Source organism: Drosophila persimilis, unplaced genomic scaffold, assembly GCF_003286085.1.
Source record: "Drosophila persimilis strain 14011-0111.01,24,50 unplaced genomic scaffold, DperRS2 tig00000191-arrow-pilon, whole genome shotgun sequence".
Taxonomy (NCBI): Eukaryota; Metazoa; Arthropoda; class Insecta; order Diptera; family Drosophilidae; genus Drosophila; species Drosophila persimilis.
The window spans coordinates 1434657-1453933 of NW_020825298.1; the positions used below are offsets into that span (position 1 = coordinate 1434657).

Consider the following 19277-nt stretch of genomic DNA (forward strand, 5'->3'; position numbering starts at 1 on the left):
CCTTGATACTTGTTAAACAATTTCTGCTGTTTGATTGCAGCAAACTCTGGCCGAAAACAAAGAAAGGCGAAAGGGAAAATCAGAGACCAGAGACCGGAGAGCGGAGACCGGAGAGCATAAAAATTAACTTTGTTAAAAAAGTACGAGAATTTTCTGCTCAAATGTCCGGCAGAAAAAGGGTTTATGGTGAAAACACTTAGGTGGCGGGCGAGGGGCGGGGGGGCGTGGTAATGAGGTGGGCGTACAAAAAGTTACACGGAATGAAAATTAAACGATGCTTAAAATTACTTTTTCGTCAAAACTCTTTACTCGGAGGGGGAGTGGGGGGGCCTCCCCAAGGGTTATTTGAGCACTGGAACAACCTCACCTTTCCTTGGCCTCACCTTCGTCTTCTGCTCATCGTATTGACCCCTCCCCTTTCGCCCCCGACCGGCCCTTAAAGCCTTTTGGCAGCCATTGACCCCAGCGAATGTTGAAGCGAATTATATCTGCCCTTCTATGCCACTCGCTGGTCGCTCGTCTCTCGCATTTTATTTACTTTTGTTGAATTAAATTTTTTAATTAAGCGACAAGCGCAACGATTCATTCGCTTTGTCTGTTCTGTTTTATTGGGACTGGCGACATTAAAATGTTAATGAAGCAGCATTAACATATGACGGCCATAAAAAGGTATTAGCCCGGGCCAACACATGCCCAGATATACACGAATATATGTATGAGCTCATGCATTAAGTGCAGGGCGAAGGGCGGGGGGAATGGGGGCAAACACACCTGAATTCAACGGGAACTACCCGCTGACCGCTTGATCCGGTCCCTGTCCACGAATCGTGCTGCTGCCAAGCTTCTTCCTGCCGCATAATCCCCCCCTAGCAGAGAGAGGAGGGTGGAGGTGGCGAGTTTAGGACCCGCACACATGCTGACAGGACCCCACTTACAAGGGACGTCCCAGAGTCCTGGCCAAAATGGCATAAAGTTGAAATAAAAGTTGACTGGCTGCCGCTGCGGCTGCCTGTCTGCCTGCCTGCCCCCGATGCCCCCGATGGATGCTGGATGCTGCTCCGGATATCCCCACCTTGGCATTAGCATAACCATTGGCATTGGCATTTTGTGTGCCGCAGAACGAACCCCCAGAACGTTTTCGGCCCCACAAATGTCGCCACAATAGTTTCCATTGCGGGTTTTCCCATTCTGTTGTGCTTCTTTTGGGATCAGCGTTCTGTCGGAACGATCTCGTTCTCGTTCAAAGCGAGAGAACGGTGTTTCAATGGCCAAAACATAGCGGAAAAGGTGTGGGAGGGCATACAAGCCATTGCTTGGTTGTAGTTTTGTATCTTTATATCTACGGGCACTTGAATTGAGGCGCCATGAATGATCGATCCAGTGTCGATCTCCATACTTTTCTCCAAGGGGCATATACGGAATGTTTGGTATGATTTATGGATTATATATATGAACTAGGGATGTCGTACGGACTGGTAGGGGTTGCAATTGGGCTGCTGTGCTGACTTTTAGCGGGTTATCCTGCCACAAAGGCAATGCCAAAAGGAAATCCAAGTACTAGCGGTGGTCGAGTGCACTTTGAGGCTCGTCTGATTGTGTATAATATATGAAATTTAGTAGGAATACACATAGAAATATGTTAGGGGTTTTGCCTTGTATTTGTCTAAATTTTATGAATATTCTTACCAGGAGAAGCATAAAGCACCTGCAAATGAAGAGAAAAATCATAGAAAATACTGCAGGGAAAAGCAAAGAGGACTTTGAATATTCTTACATCCAAAAGATCTCTCCTCAGGGCCCCCTCTCGTTCCAGGGTAGAGGCTTGATTCGATCAAAGTCCACGATACTCCACATCGCTCCGCTTGTTTTTACGAGCATATTCCTGGCTGCTGGCTGCTGGTTGCTGGTTGCTGGCTGGTCTAGTTTAGCAAGTTAATTTGCGGTTTTTGCTAAGCCAAAAAATGCTTCGCATATTTGTGGCCCGACTCCGGCGAAGAATCAGCGCAGCGGATGGCAGGGAGGCCCCCGGCAGGAGCCCCCGAAGGACTAGCAGTACGAGCAATACTAGTGGAAGAAATGCGGTAGTAAAAATTTAGTTTATTTCTCCCTGCCCTGCCCGTGGCTCTGGCTCTCCCCTCCTCTCCTCTCCGCTCCGCTCCTCTCACATGTATATTTATACGCACATAAATTTGCAGAGCCTCGGTTCGGCCCGGCACTGGCAGAGCTTACATTTTTATGCATGGGAAAATGCCGGGGCCGAAACATAACGTCGCTAATAAGTTGGCCCACAACGAGAACAAAGCTTTGCTCTATGCCACGGCCCCCCGCCCCCCGAGACCCACTTCCATTCGCATCATTCTTGCACACATTTCACGCATTTTGATATGCAAACAAAATGCACTGAATACAAAAGGTTGGCCAACAAAAACGCAAATGGAAAAGCAAAAACAAAGTCTAAAAAACCGTCGAAATTTGCACGTGAACACAAAGAAGCAATTTAACAAAAAGCAAAAAGCAAATGGCAAATGGCACAGCTGTGGCCCAGCCCCAGCCCCCAGCTCCAGAGCCAGTCCCAGCCCCCAGCTCCATCTCCGAAAAGGTGCAACAGGAAGGCTTCCATAATGCATGCAACACACACGAGTCGGAGCTCTTTCTGTGTCTCTCGGTTGTTTATTAAAAGCACAAACAAAAGGCTTCCCAAACTCGGGCTCGTGTGCCGTTGGTTTTTAGTGCCAACTGCATAATTTATAAATGTGTTCCATGGCTGATGGATGGCTAAATGTGCTCCCAAGACGACTAGCTAATCAGGCTGCCAGGCTGTGGAGTGGGAGAGCGGGAGAGCGGGGGGGATGGGGGGGAGTATGCAAATATTGTGCAACTTGTTAGCAAATGTTGTTTGAGATGCGAGGCAAAGACTCTTCCTCGAGTATATTATATTTTTGTCGTGCGAAAGCTTTGATGGAGAAGATTTTGTATCGACAGACCGAGGGATACCTCCCCCTTTGGCCTACAAAGTGTGTGGACACTGCAATGTGGTGCAATAAACAAGTAAAATCAATTTTCGTTGCCAGAGCAAAAGGCAATCACCGCAACGAGGACACGCGACAGGGACACGCCCTTTATTGCCAGTCCTTTCCCTCGCACTTTCCACTTTCTTCCACTCCAGAACCATCGAATCGAATCTACTCCTCCGAAGAGCCCTTCAGGGGTGCTTTTCCGAACCGTTTGACGGGTCATCGGAGTCACGTAAACGGCGTGGAGGCGCCACCCATCTGTGTCCACACCTGGCAGGGCCATTGGCTCCCCGTTCGATCAGCACACCTGTTGCCACTCACGTGCTGTGCTCTCTCTCTCCGTGTCTCATTAGCCCTGAGAATTCATGGCTGAAAGAACTGAAAGATTCAAATAGAACTTGGAAAAAAAAGTGCCACAGAAGCGACGGCAACAAATTAAAAGCCATAAAAGGCATCAAATTATGTGACGCACCTGGGGAGGGGTGGGGTGTGGGCAGGGGGAGGGGCTGTGTTCAGCCACAAACAGAAGGAGGAAGGCGGGTGGCTGCCTATTTGTTAACCCCAGCGTGCCGGCAAACAAAGTTTTTCAATTTCAGACGCATAATAAGCGCCACAGAAGATACAGCGTGAAGGGGGGGATAGAAGATGGAAAAGGGAAGGGGTGCTCCCTGGGGTCGAGGGCTTTGCTACCCATTGATGGGTTCCATTTCAAGACATTTCAAGAGCCCATAGGAATCTGCAAGAGACAGTAGCTAAAACATATAGAGGACCACAGAAGGCTTTTGTTTATATAGACTTGGGTTTCCTTTGCTATAAGATTATAGATCCTCACAAAGAGAGGTCTTACACTGCGACCTTTGGAGGATCTTGGAAGGAGGATCGACTGCTGCGTGAATCAGGACGTTGCTCAGATCACTTTATGGTAGACTCTTTGGCGTCGGAGTGCGCGACAAACCTCTGACCGAAATTAGCATACCCTGCCAGGCTACAAAAGACTGAAAGGGATAGCGATAGGGGAAGGGAGAGTGGAAGAGGCGCCTAGAGAGTGCCTGTCGTCTCTGAGGGAAATGAAATTATGAATGTGCGTTTGTTCCAACAACCGCACCCCAGACACTCACGTAGGATCGACCTCCACTGCTCTGGGCTCCTCTCTCTTTAACCCTCTCTCCGCCACCACCACCACCACCACCCCCTCCGGTGCGGTGTGGCGCGGTGTGTGTGCTCATTTTTCTGTCAAGGTGTCATAAATGACGCGACGTTGGCGGCAGCGCCATCGCCCATTGCCATCGCATGCGTGTAAGTAAAATAAATGAGGCACGGCACAATGCCCACGACAGCGGGTGGCAGGGGCAGAGCGGGGGGCAGGCAGACAGGCAGACAGGCAGACAGGCGGGGAAACAATGGGGCAGGTTGGGGGCGACTGCCAAGTGGAACAAAAGCCAAATGAATGACACAAACCACAGGAGCAACAGTGCCAAAAAAAGGCAGAAAGCGGCAGAAAATAATGGACTTGAAGATACCCTAGATGGGCTATAAACTATGCTATTTTCCCCAAAATTAAGTGGAAAACTATGAGGGGTTCCTTATATAGAACCCCTAGAAGGATTTTAATACTTTTCTTCAGAGAAGGAAACAATATTAGAGAATATTAATGGTCTTTTAATGAAGCTCTCAAATAGAACACTAATCTAATTTGGGACTTGATGGATAACTAGCAGTGGAACCCAGAAATGATTGATTATGGAAAGTGTTGACATATATTTAGGGACACAAATAGTTCTCATAACATTGATTAATGCAGACCTTGTATGGAATTTACAGGGAATTACTTATAAATCAATTAAGGGGAGACCAGACAGAGTAGAGTTTAAGTCCCTCCCAGCATACCCCTGGGACACCCGCCTTTTGTAGGGTATCAGTACCAGGTATTACGCCGAAAAGGTCATGGCGTACACCCATTTTATTTATGACATTATTTGCATGCGCTCAAATGAACGGCAAACATTTTTCAAGTCAACAAAAAATAAAATAAGTAAATTTAATTAAAAAGATTTCTGCCTCTCTTTTGCTTGTCGCATTTCAAATGGAAATAACAATGGAAAATAATGATCTCGATGGGGGGGAACATTGTAAGATGATTTGGGAATGAATTATGGAATGATGTTGGACCGAAATAAAGAGAAATTTTGTTTAAAAATATATAAATTGGGGATTACCCGCAATATCATTCCCAGTTCGAGTATTCCGAGCCCTTGCCAGCCATCCATGTATTCGCCATTAGAGTGAAAACTCTTATCCTTCGCGGAGTACAGTTGATCCCTTCGTCTGGCAGTCAAAGATGCCCCCGCACCGACAGCGACTGTGCGCTCGTAAAAGGGGAGGCCCTTGAGTCGTGCTCCCATCGCTAATGGGCGATACTCGGAACTTTCTCGCTGCTTCCTCGCTAACTGACAATTTCAACTAATTTGCTCAACTGACGCCCAATAAATCTCTGTGCCCAAATCAACTGTGCCACGCCCACGCCCCCGCCGACACCCACTGCATTGCCTCAATCTCATTTACACAGAGAGAATGGGCGACTGGGGGACTGGGGGACTGGGGGGGCGGAGAGAGGGTAAAGAGCCAGAGAGACAACTACAATAGCACCGTCGACATCGTCACTCCAAAGAAATGTAATTTTATGTAATTGAAACCATTTTCGTGTTAATTAAACTCTTTTTCTTTCCCACTTTGCTTCACTTTGCACTGCTCTGGACTGGCTCTGGACTGGCCCTGGACTGGCCCTGGACTGCCTTGGAGTGGCTCTGGCTCTGGCTTTCTATCTTCAGGTCCTTGGGACGCTGACGGAGGTCTTGGTCTTGGCTTACACCATTTTACACTTGCCATTAACGTGGCTGTGCGTCCAAAGTGACAGCCGCAATGAAAACAAAGACGCGGACCAGGCACTAGGACTGGCTCTGGGGGGGAGGGGGGGGCTTTGCGCCAGGCACAAGTCATCGCCGACCGGTTGTCCAGCGGTTGAGTTGGGTCCTTCAAGGGTCCACGGGACTGCTTCGTAGTCATTAAATTGGATTTCTTTTTGAGCATCATTCGGTGGCTCCACCGTTCGAAGGGGAAGGGTTGGGCCGGGGCCCACTCGATGGCTCTCAAGCGACTAAATGAGTATTTTGAATAACAAATGTTCTGTGTGCCTTACAGTTATTTCTGTTTGTGTTTGCTTTGGCCTGGTCCTCGTCCAGGCTCACTCTCACTCTCTGCGGTTGTTTGAGTTGTGAAGCAGCTCTTCGATTGTGTTTGATTGTAGGGTAATTGGTGGAGATTACTAAGCTATAAAGATCACGCATATCCATTGCTTTTCGGAGTAGAATCGGAGGTTTAGAAACTCCACAATACCCACAATTTCCAGGAGTTTCTTGCTTAAATCTTTAAACTCCCTCGCTGCTCAAAAACCGCTTCCCTCTTTCATCTGGCAATGCACTTCGTCTGGCATTCGAGTGGAGCTCTTTTATTCTTTGGCGAAGCGTACCCGGACGCGGTCCGTCTGCCATTATTGACACATTAATCAAACAATGGACAAGTACTTTCAATTTATTTTCCGCCATCGCTTTAAAGCGTTTCGCTCGATAGAGAGGCAAACAGAACACAGACACAGACCATTGCCGTTGCCTGTGCCCCCATGGAATGGAGTGATTTTGCTGGTGACCCCGACCAGTGGTGACCCCAGCCTATGGCAATGCCCTCTGTGGGAACCTTTGCTGTGTCTACTGCAGATTAGCTATCATTATAAATATTGACGGACACGAACAGAACCGGACGGAGTGCATATGACAAATTAGGTTGATTGCTTGGAGTCTCCACGGTCCCCGGTCCCCAGTCACCAGTCCCTGTCTGGTGTCTATTCCTGGTCCCACCTCTTGGCCCTGCCTTTGTCTCTCTGGCTTTCAATTAAGCCCAACTCAATGTATTTTCTATTTAATTTGATTCATTTATTTTGATAAGAAAAGCCAGAAGGAGAATGAAAGAATCGCCGAAGCGGTGCCCCAACATTTTTTCGCGATTTCCCTTTGCATATTTTAGCGCTTTCGCATAACTTTAAGCGGCCGCCCAGCTGTGAGTGCAAAAATAGCAACAAATGCCACATACTTTTGGCTTAATAGTCATAAATTTGCTTTGTGCCATTTCTTGTGCCTTCGCCAGGCCCAGGCCCTCCCCTTTGGTCCCTCTCTCTCCGGTCTGACCTCATTTCGCTGAAGAGTGTGCAAAAAATACAACAAATACAACAAATATATGCTGAAAAATGTGCCGCTTTGCTTTTGATTTCATACCCCTACCAAATGGGGTAGCATTATTCCGGGATGGAGCGTGTCAAATGTTCCTTAGCCCAAAGGTTCATTTGTTGGCAATCTTTTACGGGGAGCTTCACTCTGTAGTTCTGTAGTTTACAGTTTCAGTTTGGGCATAATTTAGGTGTAATTTTCCCAAAATAGAGGATTCTTCCTGGTTCTGTGGCGGGGAGTTTTATGGAAACTTAAAGAACAGCTACTGATGCTGTGAAAGGAATGTTTGGGGTTTCAGGAGCAGGTCAGAGTCTGTTCTAGCAGAAAGTTCTAGTGTGAAACTGGCAGATTGTAGATACATATATCTCCCCTTTATATACATCCCCTTTCTTAAGGGTATTTAACCCTCTTCATCCGTTATAATACATTTACTTGACTTTGTTTACCCTCGGCAGAAATTTAACGCCACATATTTTACACTTGAACATTCATCACATTGCATTGCATTTCAATTTGCATTTTCCCCTGTGCCACAACAAGAGCTCAGCCCTTTCTCCATTCCATCTCCACACACCCACACACCCATACACCCAGCACACAGATACATATGTATTCCTGTGTGGAGAACTTTTATTAGAGAGCAGCCCCCAAATGTAGGCAACACTTTTTGCATTTATGACCTAATCAGCTATTAAACTACAATTATTTACCCCACGCATGCAGAAACGCACACCCCCTCACACACACACACACACTCGTAGCATGTGGCAGCCATAAATTAAATCATTGCATCCTGACCTCGGGGGCGTGTGTAATTGTTTTTGAATGGACACGCCCACGCCAGCACGCACTCGCACTGCCATACTGGTGCATAGGGGCAGAGTTCAACAAGTTTTCAATTGGAAATTCGTTCAAGTTATCGCTGAGATATTGAAGAATATTTACTACATAAATTTGCTCACCTAATTGGAAGTTTCTACCCAGCAGAGCAGTTCCTTGCCTCCTATAAAAGGTACTACTATTGGGCCTATTACACTAGGCAACAAAATTAAACATTTTCTTTTGTTGCTGTTAACCAAACCTACTATTTATTCGATAGATTTGGGCCTTTCATTCCTGCAGCCGTGCGAGCAAGTGTCCTTCAAGTGTCCTGCACTTTGCCGTTGATTTGAATGCCTCGTATCTGGATTTAGGCACGCAATAAGACAGGACTTAGCTTGTTTATTCACATGCATATGTAAATGCTGGCAAAAGTCAATTAAACTCATATCAGCACTCATCTGTGGCTGGACATCATAAGCTCCTTGTCGGGCTCATAATTCCAATACAAATTCGTTTGGTCAGGAAATTACTTCGGTTTTTTTTTAGATCTTTAACATTAAGCTCAACTTTTTTCAGATCCTGTAAGTAGGCTTATCCTTGATTTAATAATGATTAAATTTAAATGTGGAATATACTTTTTTCTTGCCTTTTCTTTGCCGTACTTTAAATTAAACTTTTGTTTTTCATTGTTTGTTTGTTTTTCTGTCTGTAAAATATTTCTGTTAATTAGGTCACTTTTTATGAGTCATGAAGAATGTGCTTTTGCTTTGTTTTTATGTTTTATGTTGTTCTGTTATTCTTTTCGGTTTTTTTGCGCAAAATATGTTCATTTAATTAATTTACAAGGCTGCGAAAAAAGTCACTTAATTATGGAAATTAACAATTAATTGTAGGCATATTAAATTGTTTCCAGCCTAAGCTCTCCGCTGGAAATAATTGGCATGGCACTGGAGATCAGAGACCTGGTGGAGGGCAAAAAAAAAAAAAGAAGGAAAGCTGGGGCAAAATTCCTCAACGTTCTGTCTCCCATTGGACACTCTCGTGGGCATTTAAATTTCTCGAACCAGCCATAAATTATGCGCTTTATCAGCGATAAAAAGTAAATACAGTTGTTGCTACAAACACGCCTACTGGGACGGGGGTGGGACCCCACCCAGAGCTCGGCCCCTGGTCTCCACCCCCCACCCCGCTCCACACACACTGCCCCCACCGGTTGGGCCTCTAGGCAGCCCCTGTTGGGTCAACTGTCCCTTGGCTCGCGTCTATAAAACAAGAAAGAATGCCTCAGGCGAGGGGTACGGCTAGGATGTACCTATTACCTAAGGAAGGTGGTTTATTTCATAGATTTTAGCAGCTATTTTTAGTAGAGAAATCTCTAATTAATAGAAGGAAGCACAGAGCACCCGACATTATATATTCTGTATATTTTTTAAGAAGGCTTTTCTCTGTAGCATAAATTGTTTGATACCTTCTTCCTCTCAAGGAGTACTGGGTATATCATTTAGTTCGTAACTTTTTTCTTTAACCCGTAGTATTCTGTACAAAACCGATCTTTCCAACACATTTTTCTCTCTCTTTTAGAAGTCCTCTTCGACTCACTTTCACCTCACTATGATTACAGGGTATGCAGAGGAGCCGAACAACAAAAACAACAGCGTGTAAATGAATAATTCAAAGTGTCCTGCAACGGTGTCCTGCGTCGAGGCGGCAGGGGCTTGGTGGTACTGGGGGCAGGACAAAGGCATCCAGCGGAGGCTTTTGCGTAATGCGTAAAGCACGCAAAAGATTACACATACCAGTGTCGCGCTTTCTCTGTCCATGGCTGTGTGTGTGTGTAGCCCTCCTCTGTCTGTGTGCGTGTGCGTATCTGTATCTGTGTGTGTAGTTAACGCTTTATCTGAGGGACGCCGCAGCGGCAGCATGCGACAAATATTTAACATTGGCATATTTTCCACACACACACACACACGCACACGCAGACAGAGTCGCACAAAAGGCCTCCATCCTGCGCCCCCCCACCGCCTACCCCAGCACTCTACCCCTATTGCCACCCACCACCCACCACCCCGAACCCCCAGCCACGAACCCTGGCTTATGCATGTTTTATCTTGCCCACGTGGAATTTGCGTGCGTTTAAACGTTTTCGATAAGGTTTCGCTTTTAACCCGCAGACGTAGCCCCAGCCCCCCTTCCCACCCCCCACACACACACACACCCAAGCCCAAGCCCGAGCCCAAGCCTTGACTTGTTTATGTCTCTCTGTGTGCGTGAGTGTATAGTACATGTGTGTGTGTGTGTGTTGTCTGGCATATTTGTATATGCGTGTTAAGACCTCGGCTGATAAAAATGCCTTTGGTTAAACATTCTCACCCTTTGACCCCCTAGGGGGCACGCATACATCGTACATTCACATTCATTCAACGGAATATTTCACTCGGCTTCGGCGTTGAGAATTAAAGATTTTTCGGCAGATTTCCGTACAGTTTATGGGTTTAATTGCCAAACGGAATCACAGACAGATTCTTCACTCGTTCTTAAAGATTTTTTAAAGTCCATCGGGTCAATTTTGTACAATTTTGATTCCACATTATGTATCTTCATGGAGAAATCGAATAAAATGACACATTTTCCGATCCCTCATAAGCTTTCTTTCAGATCCCACATTCGAGCCAATAGCGAGAGGGAACTTTGTCAGCCGCGGCAAGGGCCGAAGCTCTAGTTTTAGATCCAATACTCAGTCAGTGTAATCTTATGATTTATCCAACCGTGGTATAGGTTATATACATTGTAGGACAGGTCTCTTAAGTCTCCTTACACGCGCTTGCCACGGGTGCACACTGCTTGAGAAAGAGAGAAAGAGGCCAGAAAGAGTAGGCGCGTGGAAGGGGGTGCAGTGCGTAGTCACTGCAAATCGATTTGTCCACGTTTGTCTATAATAATGATCCAATCTGATCCAGATCCAACAATCTGGTATATAAGGTCGTTCTCTATGATTCTGTGTTATCGGTTTTCTCGTATGCCACATATTTTCCCGTTCTGTGCGGTCGGTAGGGGGCTTGATTCAATGTGATATCACAGGAGTCTGCACCACAAAATTTGGTGGCTCTAGCTCTTTTAGTTTTTGAGATCTAGGCGGACAGACAGCTCTGATCAAAAATACAGTTTATGCCTTCCGAAACACTTCCTTTTGGCTTTGTATCTGCCTATCCTCTTCGAGTACCGGTTATAAAAAGCCTGAAAACAAAGGCATTCCATTTAATTCTTTCTTTAATCCTCAACCACTTTTAAATACTCCTCATAAATATGCAATAAATTCCAGAATTTTTTGCATTGTTAATATATTTACTGAAAAATGTTGCCACCAATTTGTAGGCCCTGGAGGAGGCCATAAAGTTCTTAAAGCAATGGCTATCGACATGAAGCGTCTGCGGTGGGGTCTTCCCAGACTACAGTCCCAGCTCCTATCGCACATCGGGTCTGGGGCTGCGCAACTCTGGTTTCGTGTTATTAAACGCGGATTAAGTGGCAGACCCAAGCGGACGCCGGGCCAGAGCCAGAGCCGGAGCCGGAGAAGGAGGCCGGGGCAGAGGCAGGGGCAGACCTGATCCGACCCGACCAGACTCCGTGGCTTGCATGTGCATAAATTATAATGCGACGCTTCCTGCCAAATACGCCCCTCTTTTCTGAATGGGATTGCCGGCTGCCTCAGCGCCATCTCGGTCTCCGTCGCCATCGCCATCTCCGACTGCAGGCTCTGCTTACTTTTACATAGTCCAATTTATCGTTACTTTGTTTGGCACACAATTTTATGCTTAATATGTGTCGGCGGCACTCGCATATGTGGCCCCAGAGCGTGCTCCGTGCTCCATGCTGCATGCTCCGTGCTCCATATCCGTGTCCGTGTCCGTTTTCTGGCACTGGAACCCTCCTGGTGCTCCTGCTCCTCCTGCTCCTCCTGGCTCTCGTGGTCACGGATTGTCCTATCGAAGCACATGCAATATTTAAATTGCAGTCATGGCCCGGCCGCCGCAGCTACTCCATATCCATATCCATATCCGTATCCATAGCCGTATCTCGTGCTACGTATATACTCGTACATACGGCATCTGCCCTCCGTCCATATCGCTGGTTCGTTGGTTCGTTGACGTGGCCCACGGCCCTGGCATTGATCGGAGAACAGAGCACAGAGCACAGCGCACAGAGCCCAGAGCCGAGAGCCGAGAGCTCCGGCTATGCAAAGTCACAGCTGCATAAATTTACCCACAAAACTTTGCATTTATCATAAATGTGTGCGGGACATGTGTGTCCTCCAGGAAATGTCATCTGCATACAATGCTCTCAAAACAAGACGTTGGCTCTGGCGTTAGGTTCCATACAGATGCAGATGCCGATACAGGATCGCATGTGGAGTGTCTTCAAGTGCAAAGGATATTTGGATACTTGTCATATGCCAAAGTTAAAGCACTTTGGGGGGGAAAACCATTCGGTAATTGCCTGAAATCGTACCATTACATAAAAAGGCTTATGATAATATGGCTGGCAGGCCTTTTTATAAGAAATACCTACATGGTATTCCAACTTCAAGGGTACACAAACATCAAGGCGAGCTGATAGATAATTTAAAATGATTTTACCATATTTATACGTATCGATAAAGCTCTCTAGTTAGTCCAGCCAGGTCTCTCTTCGTCTTCTCTAACCGTCAAATCCTTTAGCTCCTTATCGACCATATATCTCCATCAGTCATCATCGACTTTCAACGTCTTTCCCTTACAGATACTGCACCTGATTTCGATCTCTTCCTCTTGTGGGTCTCCGGACTCAAGGGCCTTAAAGGAAGCAGCAAAGTAACAGGCATGGAACGGCGCTTGAAGACTAAAAGATGTCAATCGACTAAAGCCATATTTAACGCCATTTCAAGGGCTAATAGCCAGACACTTGCGACACTTACAACATGAAAATCTCAATGGGCAATTCTCCACTTCAGCAGAAAAGGTAAAACCCATACAGAAAATTTGTAAGAAACGTAAATAACCGTATTTTGCACTCTCTTTCGCAGGTGACAAATAATTGAATCCAAATGAAAGGCAATGCGACAATCGACAATCAAATACTTGTCCGAAAATCTGTCCGATTGGCTGGAAATAATTCACTTAACCGATAATTCCTGGTACCATCACTCGTCACTTTGGCTGGGAGCCGGAGTCGGAGCCGTGGCCGGGGCCGGGGCTCTCCTGGCCTGCCAAACACTTTAGTGGTTAAACAATGGATTTCTGTTTTTGCAGTTGCATAAATTTCGGGCTAAAAACAACCCAATCGACAGAGAGAGAGAGCCCAGGACCCGCCCATTCCTCGCCCTCTGCTCGGTTGCATGTCACAAACGCTAAAACAACATGCACTTAAAAAAGCCAGAAACATCTCGTACTCCCCGTACTCCATCCCCCCCACCACCCACCAGTGCCATCTCTAATGGCCGTTGTTGTTGAGAAAATAAACAAAATGCTTGTTGATATTTTGTGGCAGCCAATGAAGCAAACAACTGTCTGTCCGTCCGTTCGTTTGTCTTTTGTGTGTGTGTGTGCGTGTGTGTGTGTCCGTAGCATCCGTTGGCCTGCAGCGGAATCGGACAAAATCAACAATACAGGACTCACAACCGACAAGAGAAGGAGTCACACAACAGACAGAGACACAGCACGTGCAAGGGAGCCTTCTCTCTCCCTCTCCCTCTCTGCCTCTGTCTCTATCTCTGTTTCTGGGAAACAAAAGCAGCTTCCATCTGCCGCATAATTGCAAACAAAAACTGAACGGAACTCAACGGAAAATATGTATGCCAATGCCAATGCGAACCCGAATCCGAGCCCGAGACCGAAACCGAGACCGAGACCGAACCTCGACTGCAACTCGAATTGGAACTGTGCAAAGTGTTATCACATTTCACTTGGAGCCCGGCTCCACTCCACTCCACTCCACTCCAGACCCAACGACCCACCCATCATCATCGCCTCGCCTCGCCTCACCTCATCAAACTTCGGATGGCAAAGCGGTGGAAAGCGTGCCACTGGAGTCCCCAACGAAGTAACAGTCAAATGAGAAATGTCAACCGACCAGGTCGGCGCTCAGGTTGCAATCCAGAGGATGCGACCCCACAGGCAGGGGCTCCACCGAAAGAGGGACACTGATTGGGAGGCTGAGCTGTAATTTGGTGCTCCGCCAGTCGTCACTGATGGAAACGTGAGCCTATGAATGGATTTAGGAACCAGGTCGGAACCGCTTTTTGAAGCACACAAATGGACGATCAATAGATCGATAGATTGGACCTAGGGGCAGATGGATGATGGATTGATCAATGCCGATTGTAGGAACCCCTGTTCTGTAATCGTTCAACAATGTCGTAACATGTGATACGTCCACTTTCGATGGATACTATTAGTACTCCACTTTCCACATCGAAAACCCTCCAATAAATCCATTTATCCCCGTGTATTCGGCAGAATAGGGTGAGGTCTTCCCTCTGGTTCCGTGCTGCTGCTCCCCCTTGTTCTGGAACCAATTCCCACCGTTGTTGGCGACAGATTTTAGCCGCTTGTTAGTGGCCGGCAGTGGCTTCATAAATACACACTCTGACGGGGCCGGGAGTGGGGTTTGCTGGGGCTCAATCTATCGGGAGCCTTGTCACACGCTGCGCTACACCTTCGAACCCCACTATCGATGGGTATTTTTCTGCAGGTTTTCCTTCGGTGCGGGTCTCCGGGTGTGTGTTTTGTCCGCAACAAAGCAACGTTTACAGCATCAACCGCATGAAGGTACACAGCCAGGGAGAGGGCGGGAGCTGGAGCTGTAGCTGTAGCTGGAGCGAGATCCCAACCATATAAATAAACAAAGCTCTGGTGTAGCTCCTCCTGCGCCCTGCGTCCTGCGTTCTGCGTCCTCCTCCTTACGCACTTTGTCGTGGAATGAAACGAGAAGCAAACTGTCGAAACTGTCAGGATGTCAAATAAGCGACAGTGGGTAGGGAATACGACTACAGACCGAGAAGAGCTGGGAGATCGGAAAACAAAACAACAACAACCAGCAGCAGAACCAGGAGCAGGGGTAGGGGCAGAGGCAGGAGCAGAAGACCACCCTAGGCATATTTATTGGAAATCTGAAACCGCTCGAATGTCCATGTTCAACCCCGCTACACTACAATCCACAATCCACTTCAGGCCACCCACTTCCCCCTCCACCTCCACTCCCACACCCACAACCACTCCATCCGCCTGTATCCATGTCCGGCAGAAGGCACAAAGAATTTGTTACATGAAATTGTTAACGGGCTGGAGCTGGAGCTGAAGCTGAAGCCTTGACTCTGCGTTTGATGCCTTTTGCTGATATATGGCCAACCTTTGACATCCTTTAAACGAGCAACATGATGCTCTAGATTATGGTCCCGGGACCCAGGCCGGTCCAGGACAGAACAGGAGATTGCCTGGGTGCCTGTCGCCTCGCCTCGCCCCGCCTCTCTCTCTCTCTCTCGCTGGCTGGCTGCGTGTGTCTCTGGTTGTCTCACTTGGGCGATACGTCAATGTGACAGTTTGATAATTTATTTTGTTCAAATTTTGTTTTTCCTTCTGCGTGTTTTGTGTGTGTGTGTGTGGAAAAAGCGCTTAAATAAGTTATCAACGGGCTTGGGCCATGTAAATGGCAGCACGTAAATGAATGAAATTATTTTGCAACAAATTAAGGCAAATTTATGCGTCAAGACGACAGGACAGGCCAGGACACTGGCAGGGCCATGGGCAGCGTTTTTCGGGGAAAAATTCGGGGAAAACAGGAAACACAATCCACAGGCAAACAAACAAAAGCGAAAACGGAACGGAACGAAACGAAACGAAACCAACAAACAAACAAACAATGAAACGAAAACGGAACGAGGCGAATTCTCCTTCAGCGAAATCTGAGCAAAGCTTTGTCCCGCAAAGTGCTGCATGGGGGGAATCCCCAGCCTCCTTCAAAGTGGAGGCTAACTGGTGGTAGCACCACACACACACACACACACACACACAAAGGCAGCTCCAGCTACAGATACAGATACACTCGTATATTTTTTATTTCTCTGCCTCTCGCCGAATCAAATGTCAATAGAGAGTACATTTCATTCAGTCGGTTGATGCCTTTTCCACCTCCTCCCAACTCTGGCTCGTGGCCTTCCCGGCCAGAAACATCCTCTGCCCTCCGCCTCCGCCTCCGCCCCCTCCTCCTGCCGGTGGCCCCGTCCCGCATTGTAGCTGTCACAGTGTTTGTTTGCGGATTTGAAGCTTTTTCCTCTTTGCCAACGCGCTTTTTTTCCACGCTGCCCTTTCAAGGAGTGCTCCGACGATCAGAGGCCGAAAGTAACCGAGAAGCTGGGATCAATACTTATAAGAGGGCAGAGATATATCGCTTGGAAATGGAGAAGTTTTCGGAATACTGCTGTACCCATGATGGGATAAAGAAAGATATTTCCATTAGTTTTCCATTTAATAGATTGTACATTGTAATAGAAGTCATGTCGGGAGCCTATTCTTATCTATTTTGTTAAATAACAGATCGAAAACTGCTAGATTTGTAAGAATAGGCATAAGAACTAGCTGAATTCCAACAGAATATTACATATTTTTGTTTTATAGATCAAGTACACTATTCCAACAGGGTTCAGATAATCTTCTAGCAGCCAAGCAGTCTATATATTCCCTTCATTGAAATCATTTATTGCTTGAAATCTGAAAGAGCCCTTTGAATACTTCATCTCAATCCCAGAGCATCTCGTATTCGTTGGCTTTGGCTGGGATCCCTAATCTGCTTTCTGGTTCTGATTCTGGTTTTATTTCCGGGGCATCTCCTTGATGCTCCTCCACTCTCCATCTCTGGCATCGCTGCTGGCCGAGCTGCTCGTGCTTTGGTTTTTATTTGCACGGAAATGTATAATTTTTCCGAGTCAAATGTAAATACTTTTAGCGTATTTTAGTATTTTTGTGGGTTTCATTGGGTGCTCTCTCTCCCTCTCTCTCGCCCCACTGGTATGTGGGGAAGGGGGCGTGGCGCATGCAAATGACACGCCTGATGCTGCGTAAATAATTTTAGCGCTCTCCGCTGGCATGAAATGCAAAATAAACATTTTATTTCAATGTAGCCTTGCCTTTCCTTCGACCGCGCCAAGAGATGCCGATGCCGATGCCAGTGCCGTCTTTGAATGTGGGTCAAATGGTGGCCAAAAAGCGAACTGTTATCCAAGCCAAGTGCCAAAATACAGTTTAATTATACATATACTCGTGCAATATGCAGTGGTATATAGTGTGCATATAGTTTGCCTGTATATAGGAGTAAAATGGCGCGATTTGGTTGCGGTTACCATTTTGCGGTTGCCGAAATGTCACGTTTCAACAGCTCAATTTCGGGTTTTGAAGAAAACTTTCGAGTCCAATCCAATTAAATGCCGAATATACATATCTGTAAGCCAGAATCTCGATTGTCGATTTGACAATTTATGCCGGGGCGCTGTTGGAACGCCAGTCGCATATTTATTTGCATCGTTCCATCGCTCCGTCGCTCCATCGCTCCATGGGATCGGCGGCTAGACAATGATGCCTGCGGCCCAATAAATAACACTCTTCTGACACAATCGAAATTGGCTGGCAAGCAAATTCCTTGGGGCCCTCCCTTGTCGATGTCAGCTGCGGGGCAAAGGTCAGACGTTTAACCCGCGTTTCGGCGTGCAAATCATGCCCCAAAAACGAAGCTTGACATCAAATTATGGAACCCCAGTCGGCTCCATAATCGAAAACAAAGTTGGCCCTGGGCCCTGGCCCTAGTCTTGTCAGAGGGCAAACAATTCTCAATCTCAATCTCGATCGATCTGTAGACCGACTAACATACATAAAATTATACTGGGAATATATATTTTGTTATATTTTGAAAAAACGAAAACGAAAGTGAGAAAATCGCTCACCATGAGTGCGCAGAAAAATCGGGGCATCCTGAAGGACAAAAGCTTCCAGAGCCTGGGAGTTTCAAAGACGACCTCCTTCAACGAGATAAGTCTGATGAGCACCACAGAGCGCGCCGTGCGTCCCGAGATGTACATGGACCACGATCCGAAGTCGGCCCGTACCAGCATCAATAGCTTATCCGCGGCTAGCTTGGCCGAGGAGCTGAAGAGGGTGTCGGAGAGCAATCAGTTCAACTTCGACATCGACACGGAGGATGATTCGTCCGACGACGAGTACCTGGTTTCGGAGACACTCCTCGAGCGGGTGCAGCGACTGGAGTTCGAGCGGCGCCGCTCCCTGCACTACACGGAGTTTCGAACTGTGCAGCTGGCGCGTCGCCTCATTGCGGAGGAGTTCTCCACCTCGTCGGAGACCGTCGAGAGCGAGCATGTCCGCAGCTTCAAGAGCTCGAGCTGTGATGCCGAGGAGTGTCCATCCGCCGAAAGCAAGGAGTCCGTGGGCAACAAGAGCTTGGAGCAAATGATAGCCGAAAAACTCTTCTTGGAGACGCAGCTCGCAGACCAGGACGCAGAGCCGGAGCCAGAGGTCGAGTTAGAGCAAGGATTCTCGCCCTCTCATCCCTGCTATCACAAGCTGACAGCCAAAGACACAGCCCTGCCGCAGCAGGAACGGACCTCAAAGTCCAATATCGTTCCAATTTAAGGTGCGGCTGGGCGATCGAGAGTCCCATGCGTTGCGGGGAGCAGCTGGGGCCAATTTCTTCTTTAATTTATGCCAGTTACAACGGCTTTTGCGTTATCAGTTCTACATAAACGCCAAGGGGGGTCGATCATACAAACATTCTATAGTCGTAACACAAAAATATCACCCTCACTTTTTAATCAAAATATTTGTACACAAAAAAAAAAATAAATATTGGCAATTTTGTGCCATAAGAGGGATTGATAGAGGAATGCTTAAACACTCATTGTTTAGAGCAGCGCTGGCACTTCACTGTTAAGCTGTTAACAGCGCTCTGTTGCGCTCTTACGATGCACACGGCTCTCACCGTTTGGTAGCATGTAAGCTAGATTTAGTTTCGCTCCCACTCCAAATACGTACATACATATGTTTGTATGTATATAGGAAACATTCAATATCCACGAAAAACATAAAGCTATATACTACAAACACTCATATCAAGGCATCGTCTAAAA

At 47.0% G+C, this 19277-nt stretch overlaps 1 protein-coding gene across 1 annotated transcript; it reads left to right on the forward strand.

The window, feature by feature from the left end:
* The first annotated feature begins 18031 nt into the window (after positions 1-18031).
* On the forward strand, positions 18032-19013 carry LOC6595361 (protein phosphatase inhibitor 2). The gene has a single exon (XM_002020798.2). The coding sequence runs from the start codon at positions 18082-18084 to the stop codon at positions 18781-18783; it is 702 nt and encodes a 233-aa protein (XP_002020834.1). The 5' UTR covers positions 18032-18081; the 3' UTR covers positions 18784-19013.
* Positions 19014-19277: the final 264 nt, after the last annotated feature.

Bases quoted from the DNA above. Each gene is read 5' to 3' on its own strand.
- LOC6595361 (XM_002020798.2), top strand. From the start codon at position 18,082: ATGAGTGCGCAGAAAAATCGGGGCATCCTGAAGGACAAAAGCTTCCAG.